Below are 13,598 nucleotides of genomic sequence, written 5' to 3'. Positions count from 1 at the left end.
AGTAGGTAAATATCAAGCTACCATGAATTCGGAAAGTATACAATATTAAAACAGCGAATGTGCTGAAAACTCTTCGGAACAAAAGTACCACCATGCTTTCTTTCAATTCACCGACTAGATAAGTTGGGTAATATTTTGCTTACTGATTGTTTGTTGTGTATGATAGCCTTCCAAAATAAGAATGGTACAATAACAATCTATATAAAAAAGATTTTTTTTATTCCGGCTATGAAAGTTGACATTCTCGATTTTGCTATACTATAATATGCATGTATAATACATATGAACCTTTCTCTCGAATATGTTTATTGATGAAAACCGCATTAAAATCCGTTGCATAGTTTAAAAGATCTAAGCGCACAGGGCGTTTGAGGCGACTTTGATTTATACTGTGAAGAAATAAGTGTTATATTTCTTTCGTTGTATTTTGACTTGTCAAGGAATCCACTTAACTGTCTATTATATTTGAACCCTACATTGGTATCTTATTTCCCTAAGCCCTGTCCTCAAAGCAGATTCAAGTAATGACAGTAGAAGAAGTGCTCATATTAATTCCCTGGAGTGAATATATGTTACTGGATGATAGTAAGTTAGTCTTGAAATAACTTAATCTTAACCTAAAAATAAAACAAAGTTTCTTCCTTATATAATTTTAACATAATAAACAAAATTTCCAATGAATGACAAAAGCCATACTAAAATTGCCAAAAATCAAAATCGGTTTTGAAATAGAATCAAACCTAACATATCATACCAGCTACGCCGATAAAACAACCTCTTTTTAAGCCTAGTACCTCTAAACTACGAGAGGGAATAACTCTTAGCTTATTATTTAATTTCATCATTATTCGTAGCGCTACGTTTCAATGCCTACGTGATACGCTTAGTGTCTACATAATAAAATTAATCATTTCTTTTGTTTAGGCTTCATAATAAAACTAAAAATCAAGACTTCTTGTGAATGCAGGATTGGTTATATATCTTTCTGTTAATTGCCGTAAACTATACCTACGAAGGTTGTTGACATTATTATTAATATGGTTTACTTGGTGGTAGGGCTTTGTGCAAGCCCGTCTGATTAGGTAGGTACCACCCACTCATTCTTTTTGTTATTTTACCGCCAAACAACACTCAGTATTGTTGTGTTCCGGTATTAGAAATCAAAGTCCTCCGGTTGCATCTCGTTAATATTACTTTAGTTTAAGCGTGGGTGATATCTTACTGAAAAGTGATCAATTTTCAGTCGACGTTTGTATGTTAGCTCACAATTACCTCTAGTGTTTAATCATAAACAAAACACAATCTCGAAAATGGATCCGCCATCTTTTATTTAAACATTCTTGATATGTAACATCTGTCGTGTCTTAGAGGTAATTACCCACTTTGATGACGTCACCCCCAATCCATACTTCTATACTATTATAAATGCGAAAGTAACTCTGTCTGTATTGCTTTCACGCCAAATCTACTGGACCAATTTAAATGTAATTTGGTACACAAATAGTCTAGAGCCTGAGAAACGATATAGGCTACTTTTTTGGAAAGAAAGAGGTAAGACCTAGTATACCAATCATTATAGTATTTTAAGTTAATTTGTAAATATATTCATATTCTATGCGAGAAAATCAACAGCATTTCAACCGACTTCAAAAAGGAGGAGCTATCAATTCGTCTGTACTTTTTTATGTTTGTTACCTCACTCTTTACTGGGTGGACCGATTTTTTTTTTGTTTGAAAGCTAGTGCTTCCCGTGTGGTCTCATTTTACACCGGACACGCACATTTGACACCGGCTCTAAATATAACAATAACCATAACTACGTTATATAATCGTACATCGACTTTTAAGTAGTCTAATATTTTTCATTTCATTTTACTTAGAAGGACTCTAAAAATATGTTGAATACTTTTAATGCATATTCATTTGTTTTAATATAGTGTATTCGGTTTTTCTTTTTGTTAAAATTTTTATGTATTAAAAATAAGTTTTGGACACATAAAAATAATCTGCTATATTTTGGAACTAGATTCGGTCTATGCAATAATTGTACTCTTGTGGCGTGAAGTATAATAATATCACATGTTCTCGACCGAATTCCTGAGTAAAATCCGCAAAAGGAGGCACTACAATCTTGTGTGACATGAGCGCGCATTTCGCAACACGGACGCCATTTTGTTTCATCATAACAATGGCGCGACAAAACCACATGGTACACGTTTAAAAATGGAACCTTTTTATTTTTCACTCGTAATTATTGTGTTGCCAGTGTGAGCTTAAATGTTCTCACGAAAATTTTCACTTTAAATGCAAAATGTACTATTGTATAAAAATGTGTTTTTATTTGTATAGACTGAGCTTGTTGATTTAATTACTCTGTGTTTTCGCAGCGGCGATCTCATAGAATTAGCTACCGGTTGTATTATTCCAATGATTCGTTATTTTAAGGAAATTAATAAAAAAAGTAGTACAAAATTTGGCAAAAGTACATTATGTACATCAGTATCTAAATTAATGTAATTTAATTTTATGACAATTTATAAATAATACTTAATGAATTTAAATGTATGATTCCAAGTTAAAACCCGGGCAAGCACTAGAAAATTCATATACTTAATTTATTTATAACTAGCTGTGCCCGCGACCTCATACGTGTTTGAATTTAACAAAAAAATATATTATTGTAGCCCCGTCAAAACCGGTCCAGCCTTTCCAGAGATTAGCCGGAACAAACAGACAGACAGACAAAAATAGTAAAAAATGTTATTTTGGTTTATGTACCGTGTATACATACATATGCATTGAGTAAAATAGGGCTATTTTAATATTACAAACAGACACTCCAATTTTATTACATGTGTAGATATATCTCGTGCTTGGCAGTAAAGGTCAACATCGTAATAACCTCAAAGAAGGCTTTTACGCAGAAGAAGGATATTTAAAGGCTAATCATTTACTTTGGCATCTTTAAAAAGAACTAATTTATTATATTCATATTATTTTATAATCATATCATTCAAACATCTAATCATTTTTTTTAAATCCTTTAAGTAACTAATACCTAATCTTACCGAACATGTATAAATATTTGTATGTATGTGTAAAACATTAATCGTATAAGGTTACGAAATTATAAATTTAATCAAATATCTTTGACAGACAGACAGACAGAATCACCGTCGCATTTGTAGTTCAGACGTTTATGTATGTGAGATATGAATAATTCTAAATTTGAATCGTTATAAATTTATTGCCAACATAAAATTCCAAAGCAAAATCCGGCGTAACACCTTTTCATAGGCGAGCTTCTTTCAACAGGTTTATTCTCGCTATAAAACTCCTCAAATACCCTCGCACTCCATGAGAACGTCATAAACCCCGCCATAATGGGCCCAGTTGACTAATGGCCTCTTAAAGCCCGCCACACATTATCTGTCTCAGTTATATTATATATGACAAAAAAACTTAGAATTAATACCTGTTGAATTCCAGGCAGGATATATTACATAGGTACATATATTGGATTTAACTAATATGATTGTATTTTTTAAATATTGAAAAAGAGTAACTAATGACTTTCTTGTCGGTTATTCTCAGTAGAATATACTTTCCGAACCGGTGGTGGCTTCACTTAATTGTTAAATGACGATTCAAAAGTGCTTGTAAAAGCCCACTTAAATAAAGTTTATTTTGATTTTGATTTTTGATATGAAAGCGTTCTATTGTTTATATTTTTCAAAGTGATATTATTATTAATAAACGATGGTTATATACAGTCTGTTTATAAAATATTAGAAAATAAATTAAATAAGAATTTATTTAGATTAACAATAACAACAGCCTGTTAATTTCCCACTGCTGGGCTAAGGCCTCCTCTCCTTTTCAGGAGAAAATTTCGAACATATTCCACCACGCTGTTCACATGCGAGTTGGTGGCAGAATTTCTATGAAATTAGGCACATGCAGGTTTCCTCACGATGTTCTCATTTACCACCGACTACGATATAAATTATAAACACAAATTAAGCACATGAGTATTCAGTCGTTCTTACCTGGGTTTGAACCCGCAATCATCGGTTAGGATACACGCGTTCTAACCACTGGGCCATCTCGGCTCACTTATATATTAAATATATTTAGACTAATTAACATTTAAATTGAAAACTAGGCTGTATGAATTTACCTTTGCCTAAAATTATAATATACGACAATAAAAGTAAACATGTCAATAAATTCAAATTTATGGTAAACACGTACGAATTTGAGATAGTTTAATTGGTTTCATGAAATTGATTTATTGTTTGTTACACCTGTTTTTAAGTCTTTCAAACATTACCACAGAAACGAGAAGTACGATGCAAAGTATATTACTTTTTAATCTTCATTTATTCACAAAGTTGCCTCGCGAGAAATTTCATCCGCTTACTGTATATAATTGAACAAAATATTATCATAACTCAGGGAATATTATATATACATACTAACCGTGCCCGCGACTTTGTACACGTTTGAATTTAAAAAAAAAATATATGTTAATGTAGCTTAAGTTACTCCTATAGAGTCGAGATGGCCCAGTGGTTAGAACGCGTGCATCCTAACCGATGATTGCGGGTTCAAACCCAGGCAAGCACTGCTGATTCATGTGCTTAATTTGTCTCTATAATTCATCTCGTACTCGGCGGTGAAGGAAAACATCGTGAGAAAACCTGCATGTGACAAATTTCATAGAAATTCTGCCACATGTGTATTTCCACCAACCCGCATTAGAACAGCGTGGTGGAATATGTTCCAAACCTTTTCTTCTAAGGGAGAGGAGGCCTTTAGCCCAGCAGTGGGAATTTACAGGCTGTTGTTGTTGTTGTTGTTGTAAGTTACTCCTATATATCCAGTTATTTGCATTTTACAATTTCTTCCTTTATTCCTTTTCAATTCACTCCTGGTGGGGGTAAAATAACCTATTTTATCCCCATGAGGGGTGATGACGGTTTGTGTGTTTTAGGTCACGTTTTGTAACTTTCATACAGTTATACTTTGATTAAGTTAGTAAATTCGTAAATCAAAATAGTTGAGATAAAGGAATTAAAAGAACAGATTTTCTTTCAGTCTTAGATTGCGTGGTGTCAGGATGGGGCGAGTGGTCAGATTGCGACACGACATGCGGGTCCGGCAGCATGGTGAGGAGCAGACGGGTCATGCAGGCGCCTGCGCATGGTGGTCGCCACTGTCCCTCGCTCGTGCAGCGCCGGGCATGCCAAGCGCACCACGGCTGTCTACCGGACAGTGATATTCCTTTACGAGGTACGTATCATATAAAGTAATTTAATACATGAATGTATTTCTTATGGTATAGGTTGGCGGACGAGCATGTGGGCCACCTGATGGTAAGTGGTCACCGTCACCAATAGACAATGAAGCTGTAAGAAATGTTAACTATTCCCTACATCGTCAAAGTGCCACCAACCTTGGGAACTAAGATGTTATGTCCCTTGTGCATGTATTTACTCTGGCTCACTCACCCTTCAAATCGGAACACAACAATACTGAGTTCTGTTATTTGGCGGTAGAATAACTGATGAGTGGGTGGCACCTACCCAGACTGGCTTGCGCAAAGCCATACCGCCTAGTAATTTAAAAAAGTATTGCCATTTTGAATCAATTATGAAGAAATTTTGTACGAAGTAAACCTAAACTCTAAGGAACTGACGAACAAATCTCAAAACGACCGAGCCGCGGGTAACAACTGTCCATACTTGTACTAATAAACATTATACTGTTGTTAAAAACTTGAAATTTTATTAAAGTAAATAAATGTATTGTACGAATAAATAAACAAAACTATTGCGCTATCTAGGATTAGTACAACGCCATCTAGTGGTCGAAAGTGCAAAGCAAAATCAGTATGATTTTAAAGCAAGCGAAAATTACTGCGATTCAGTATACTAGCGCCATCTATTACGCGTATGTTAAGTTATTTCCAATACTAATAAAATACAATATTTAAGACTTTATGTGGCAAATTAATATTGAATTAAGCAACTGCTTGTATAAATTACATAGACTTTGACAATGATCGATTACTTTGGATGTTGGAATATATGTAGAACATATATGTATATGTATTTACTCGGAGGTTTGTCTGCTATCCACTAAGTTGCACATCGACACTAATTGGCGACATAGAGCATCAATATCTATGCTGTCCGAGGCGTCGTCATAAATATTCGTATATACACTCTGGTCAATATTTCTCTATTTTGGTTAGTTAATATAACTAATGGTTTTGGCTCTGCCTGTGTTATCGAAAGATTTTATCACTGGCAATTTTTCTGAGGTAATGAACGTCGGAAAAATACACATGTTCACCGAGAAACATTTTGAGTCGAGATGGCCCAGTGGTTAGAACGCGTGCATCTTAACCGATGATTGCGAGTTCAAACCCAGGCAAGCACCGCTGATTCATGTGCTTAATATGTCTTTATAATTCATCTCGAGCTCAGCGGTGAAGGAAAACATCGTGAGGAAACCTGCATGTGACAAATTTCATAGAAATTCTGCCACATGTGTATTCCACCAACCATCATTGGAAAAAGCGTGGTGGAATATGTTGCAAACCTTCTCCTCAAAGGGAGAGGAGGCCTTTGGCCCAACAGTGGGAATGTACAGGCTGTTGTTGTTGTTGTGTTAAGGAAAAGCTTAAAAAACTTCTTTTTTCTGACCAAAATTTTCTTGAGGACATTCTGCATTCAAGTAGGTCATAAGAGCCGTCAAGAGGTAATTTTGAACCGTCACATTGCAATATTGAATTAAATGTGAACCACCGGTTCGGAAAGTGGATTCTACCGAGAACCGCCAAGAATCTTAGTAGTTACGTTTTTAAACCATTTTTATTACGGAGTATGTCAATAAAGTACAATTGAATCACTGCATAGTATAAAACAAAGTCGCTTTCTCTGTCCCTATGTCCCTTTGTACGCTTAAATCTTTAAAACTACGCAACGGATTTTGATGAGGTTGTATTTAATAGATAGACTGATTCGAGAGGAAGGTTTTTGTATATAATAAATACATGGACAATATAGTAAAGAATCTTCGATAATTTTAGAAGTTTATTATGTGACGTAAGTAAACAAATTCTGTAGTATATTTAGTATCAGTATTGCACCCGTGCGAAGCCAGGCCGTGTCGCTAGTTAATATATATATATATATATATATATATATATATCTTGCCTATAAATCACCAAATATTAAATTCACGTTTTTTTATCTTAGATATTATCTTGTTTTGATGTATATACCTTTTTATTCACTGTTTTTTTTTGTCATGAGCTTAAATTTTTAATAGGCTTACTCATTTGGAACAAAAGGATAAATTTTGTTTTCTTTTGAATGTTAGCTCTTTGTAAAGATAAAAGATTACAAATATCAACAAATAAGTTTATTACGTTTGTTTTTGTGGTGTTTTTTTTTTGTTGAGATAATGTTCAAGAAACTTAAAAATAATGAGATGAAATTAACTTTTAGCTCTTCTACTTGATTCAGAACATCTCATTTTCCTTCCCTTATCCCAATTTAACTTGGGATCGAATCAGCATTTCTTCTTCTATACATCTTTGTTTGACGTCATCTCATAAACAATATTCTGTCCAGCCATATCGTTTTTCACACAAGCAATCAATTGTTTCTTTGGGTTACTGGATTCATAACATCTATACTAATATTACAAATTTGAAAGAAACTCGAGTCGAGATGGCCCAATGGTTAGAACGCGTGCATCTTAACCGATGTTTGCGGGTTCAAACCCAGGCAAGCATCGCTGTTTCATATGCTTAATTTGTCTTTATAATTCATCTCGTGCTCAGCAAAGCTCAGTGAAGGTACACATCGTGAGGAAACCTGCATGTGACAGAATTCACAGAAATTCTGCCACATGTGTATTCCACTAACCCGCATTGGAACAGCGTGGTGGAATATGTTCGAAACCTTATTCTCAAATGGAGAGGAGGCCTTTAGCCCAGCAATGGGAATTTACGGGCTGTTGTTGTTTTTTTGTTGTTGTTTGTTGAAAGAAACTCTGTCTGTCTATCTGTTGCTCTTTCACTACCAAACCAATGAACCGAATTTGATGAAATTTGGTATGGCACAAACTTTAACTTCAAGGAAGGACACGCTACTTTTTTGCCTAACACGTGACAATCAACCCTTAACATGCGAGATATATTTTGTGTTAATATCGTAATTTCTTCACTGTTTGGGAAAGCATCACTATTGAGAATTATGAGAACAGCAGTTACAATTGTTAAAGATATTGCATTAAATAAACATTCAAGACGTATAATGTCATAAAAATATTTAACTTGGTAGTAAGTCTTTGTCCTAGGTTGGGTAGCAACCCATCACTGATCATATATTTCTTCCACCGACCAGCATTGGAATAGTTGTGTTCCAGTTTAAAATGTGAGCCAGTGTAACAAGCAGAAGGCATATAAGATTTTAGTGTCCAACGTTGGTGCATTGGTGATATGAGAATTGGTTCGTCCAAAGCAATTCTCCAAGTGACCAATCATCATAAGTTGGCCCTTTTGCCATTCAGCCAACTTTTTTCAGTCATAATCGACAAGTCTACAGAAAACTCTTATAAGCGTCCATTGAAACTAACTACGAACTCTCTACTAAATAGACACGTCCGAATATTTATCAGCGAGAATACCTCATCATTTCCCCTCTCCCCCTACTTTATCGTGTTAATTAGATTAGTTCGCTGTCCGTTCGTCTACGTAAATAGAAGTCTAGAAATAGTTGAACATCCTTGATCGATTGAATAGTTCAGGGAGCTTTACTTGGAACGTATATGTTAAAACTATATAGTTAGAGAAATTTATTGTGGAATGATTATAAGTCGATACCATTACAGATTACCAGTATATATGGCACTACATATTTGGCAAGAACGCATTCACAAATGACATAAAAAAATTAGCGACTGACTTTTTCTAATATAAGAGTGACCATTTACCATCAATATCAAGTGACTGTTCATACACATTAATGACCTCCGTGGTCGAATAGTGTGTACACCGGTTTTCATGGATACGCCACTCCGAAGACCAGGGTTTGATTTTCGGCCGGGTCAATATTGAAAAAGATGATTAGTTTTCTATGTTGTCTTGGGTCTGGGTGTATGTGGTACCGTCTGATTTTCCATAACACAAGTTCTTAGCTACTTACATTGGGATAAGAGTAATGCATGTGATGTTGTGTAATACTTATTAATTTATTATATTGACTTAGTAAGACACATGAATATTTTCATACATAGCCGATGTTGTAGACGAAGACTCTAATGACAGGTGTAATTAATTAATTACACTGGTTCACTCACGTTTCAAGCATGATGATAAATTGATAGCTTCTCGAACGAGTTTGTGTGTACGTGCGTGCTTTTCAACATAACCATTCATTTCAGAACTCACTTAAAATTTGAATTCAACGAATAATTCTGAATTTATATTTGTAAGACTAATTCAAAGAAATGTATGCTAACATTAGTTTTTGAAAAATATCTTGAATAAGACATATTGTAATATTAATCAAAATATACTTTTTTTAAGTTAGTTTTTACAAGCACTTTTGAATCGTTATTTAACAACTATATTGAGTGAAGTTACCGCCGGTTCGGAACGTAGAATCTACCGAGAAGAACCGGCAATAAACTTAGTAGTTACTCTTTTTCGACATTTAAAAATACATTCATGTTATTTAATTATAATTATATATGTATGTAATTTATCCTGCCTGGAAGTCATCACGTTTTAAATCCACGCTTTTTTATCTTCTGCATAATCTTGTAATGAATAATTATCGATTACATTTTTAGGAATTACTTATGGTTCGATACTTCTGTAGAGTTCTCTTTTACTACCTTAACAAGATGCCAATCATGCAATATAACTTTTAATGGCCATTTTAAATCAGTACTAACCATTAATTATTTGTTTATAGAGGAATCAGCGATGATTCTGCCAGGAGGTCTGTCAGTGAGCCGGCATTCGAACGAAACTGTCGACATCAGAAAGAACCTGCGCTTGAGGAACCCAGACGATCCAGAATCCAATTCACATAGAGAGTGAGTAATCGCATGAAATACTTTTCATCCAATAAAACCTACTTTAACAAATTTATGGGGACAGGAAAATATGTGAACAAATTTCTAGTAACTTCGAAAGAAGGTATATTCTTTACAGACATGAGTTACTATTGTAATTTGTTATTTTTATATAAAGTAGCTGCTATAGTAGAGGGACGCTATTATGGCCGTTTTGACGTTTGCCCGCTCATGAAGTTTCGTATTTAATAAATAATTACATCAAAGGAGCAAATTGTTGTTCTTTATTGTCAATAGTGACGTCCAGTTAGTCATAAAATTTGTCGAATGTGATTTCTAAACTACAAATATTAGGGTACCGCGAAGATAACTTTTTTTTTTTCGTAAACGTGTACATCACACTCTCACACTCGACCTCGTAGTCGGTGTTATATTTGTGTTAACAGTAAATATTTTATCTATTTTATAAATTATATATTTTCTTTCTTTTCTCTTCTTCCGTTTCTTTTTTGCATCAATTTATTTCTTGTGTGTAATGTGTTTATAAAGTTATTCATTCTAATTCCATTTTTTGATTTAAATTGATTTCGTTCGAATATATTACGTAAACTTATTTTATATTTTTTTTATTAAACCTTTTTAATTAGATACTTGCAACAAAAACTTGAATTAAATTAATGCATAAAAACAAAGATTTGAATATATTATATCGATAATAAATTTACATTTCACATCACTTTTTTAATGTGTCAAAATGGCCATCGTATCTTGCCGCTAGTATAATATTTCACTGATGGGCTCACTTAAGAGAAGAAGATTTGGAGTTTATATGCATCTCCAATATGGTTTGATGGATACACAATGTAGCATTTCATTGAAATAAGGCACATGCAGGTATTCTAACGATATAAGCTTTTAAATATCCATGGTTATTTTTATTACTAAAGTTATTAATTTCGGAATATTTACCATGTTTTTTATTTTTATTCGGTGGAGCTCGATATTTCGACATTATCTACGAATGTCTTGTTCACGAGACTGTGAGACTGTGAAATTTCATGAACAAAACATGGTAAATATCCCGGAATTAATAACTTTATCCAACGATGTTTTCCTTCACCACCAAGGATGGATTACTAACAAAAATGAAGCACATGCTTCAATAGTTCTTGGACTTGAGACCACAATTTTCGGTTAAGATGCAAACGTTCTTAGCACTTGGCGATCCCTTTTATAAATATGTCCAATAAAGATCCTATCAGTCTTTCAGATGGACGGTATTGATATAATCTTTGATGATAATGCGGGCAGATATTTGAGTAATCGAGCAATGATACAATTATATCTGTAACGTTCTCTGTTTGCTCAAAATTTGCTCACTCCATAAATATGGTATTCCATTCCATCCTTCAAAAGAATGAAAAATATTTTAAATAATTATTAGTGCTCGACTTGTTCCTTCATTTTCGTGTGGCAATTTTTTGTCTTAAAATAAAGTAAGTCTCTAAAAAAAAGTAAAGTAACAACCTGTAAATTTCCCACTGCTTTGACAAGGCCTCCTCTTCCATTAAGGAGGAGGAGTTCCAATGCTTGGTGGAATGCACATGTTGCAGAATTTCGATGAAATTAGACACATGCAGGTTTTCTCACTATGTTTTCCTTCACTGCTGAGCACGAGATGAATTATAAACACAAATTAAGCTCATATATATAGTGGTTCTTGCCTGGGTTTGAACCCGCAATCATCGGTTAAGATGCACGCGTTCTAACCACTGGGCTATCTCGCCATTTTTAGATATATTTATAATTATAATGTATGTGTTTGTTACAGATATTGTGTACAGTTTGAAGTAACGAAAGTGTCTAAAGCCTGTCACACCGATTCCGATTACAAGCCCTTGCGTGAAGGTACATTGATATTAAGTTATATTATATGATACATGTACACTGTACAGCCTGTTAATTTTCCACTACTGGACTAAACCTCTCCCTTTGAGGAGAAGGTTAGAAGCCTAGACCACTAAGCTGCTCCAATTCTACACATGCAGGTTTCCTTATGATATTTTTCTTCACCGCCGAGCACGAGAAGAATTATAAACATAAATTAAGTACATGCAAATTCAGTGGTCATTACCTAGGTTTGAACACGCAATTATTCGTTATGATATACGTGTTCTGACCACTGGGCCATCTCGGCTCTTATGTGATAACTTTGGTAAAATAATGTAAATTTAAGAGAATGGGTAAAAATGGAAGTTAAGGCTTAATTTACGAATGGGCTCGGCTGCTTGTTAAATTAGATATACTTTTTAGGCTATTAGAGTATTGCTGTTTTCTTCAATTCTGAAATGCAAAAAGTACTGGTCCGTTTTGGTTGTGAATGCAGAATTCTGCAACCTCTTAAGCCAGGTCGCGAAACCAAAGAGATATTCACATTATTTTATGCATTTAGGACGTAATTAAATATGAAATGCTGCTACTGCTTAAGCCTTAGACTTTTTATTCCTCCAAGATGCTCTACCAGTTGGATATACATGGTTTCATCACGATGTTTTCGATGCAGTTCAATAAATTCTAGCCATTAGGCTTTCTCTGTTGTAAATAATGGAACGAGTGTTAGAAATGATTCCGCTGAACCATAATTCCGATATTCCTAATATAATGTGAATGTTACTAGGTGGTACAGTTTGCGTGATGTGTGAAGCAGCAGCCCTCAGACGCGACCTGAACTGGCGATGTGGTGGTCACGGCGTGAGTGGTCACACCACGCGCTTCTACGCGCTGGTGGCACCACACTGTCACGGGAAGTGGATACGTGCCAAGGAGAATCCAGATAGAAAGAGCGACTGCTGTTCCAATCCTGATTTTATTTTCGTATAAGATAGTTTGTATATTTATGTACGGTATAGTAATAAGTATTTGTTAAGAATTTATTGCTGAAGGTAATAAAATTCCATCCCTGGTGTAATGATTTCGTATACAGTTTTGTTCCAATATTGCACCTATAATTTGAGTCTCATTAATTTAAAAAAATATATTTTACGAATCGAGCTTCTCTCTATTACTTGAGAGAACTGTAAACAAGAGATCAGAGATGTACACTAAAGTTTACAGGTATAAACAACCGTATCAAAATAAGTAAAGTTCGTTCATTTACATAATCAAAATCAGTAAGAAATTAAAAGGTCGTATATACGCATAGTGACAAGCAAAAATACACTAATTTTCTTTAAACTGAACAAGGTTCCCCCATTCGTCGTTTTATCTATACATCTAATAAAATTGGAGTGTCTGTTTGTAATATTAAAAAGCCCTTTTTTACTCAATGTGTGTATATGTATAAGTATACACAGTACATATATCAAAATAACATTTTTTACGATTTTTGTCTGTCTGTCTGTTTGTTCCGGCTAATCTTTGGAATGGCTGGACCGATTTTGATGGGACTTTCACTGGCAGATAACTGATATAATAAGGAGCAACTTAGAGTACAATTT

At 34.3% G+C, this 13,598-nt stretch overlaps 1 protein-coding gene across 1 annotated transcript in view; it reads left to right on the top strand.

Annotated features, from left to right (window-relative positions):
• Positions 1-13,224, top strand: part of LOC124532941 (somatomedin-B and thrombospondin type-1 domain-containing protein) — a 75,660-nt gene extending 62,436 nt beyond the window's left edge. Inside the window, exons 3-6 of the mRNA XM_047108073.1 lie at positions 5,101-5,295; positions 9,999-10,122; positions 11,933-12,009; positions 12,779-13,224. Of these exons, the coding sequence (XP_046964029.1) occupies positions 5,101-5,295; positions 9,999-10,122; positions 11,933-12,009; positions 12,779-12,981 (599 nt within the window). The 3' untranslated portion in view covers positions 12,982-13,224. The remainder of the gene's footprint in view (positions 1-5,100; positions 5,296-9,998; positions 10,123-11,932; positions 12,010-12,778) is intronic.
• Positions 13,225-13,598: the final 374 nt, after the last annotated feature.

The sequence above is a fragment of the Vanessa cardui genome, chromosome 10, assembly GCF_905220365.1.
Source record: "Vanessa cardui chromosome 10, ilVanCard2.1, whole genome shotgun sequence".
NCBI classification, from domain to species: Eukaryota; Metazoa; Arthropoda; class Insecta; order Lepidoptera; family Nymphalidae; genus Vanessa; species Vanessa cardui.
The sequence above is the reverse complement of the archived record's forward strand: the minus strand, read 5'-3'. Positions and strand labels throughout refer to the sequence as shown.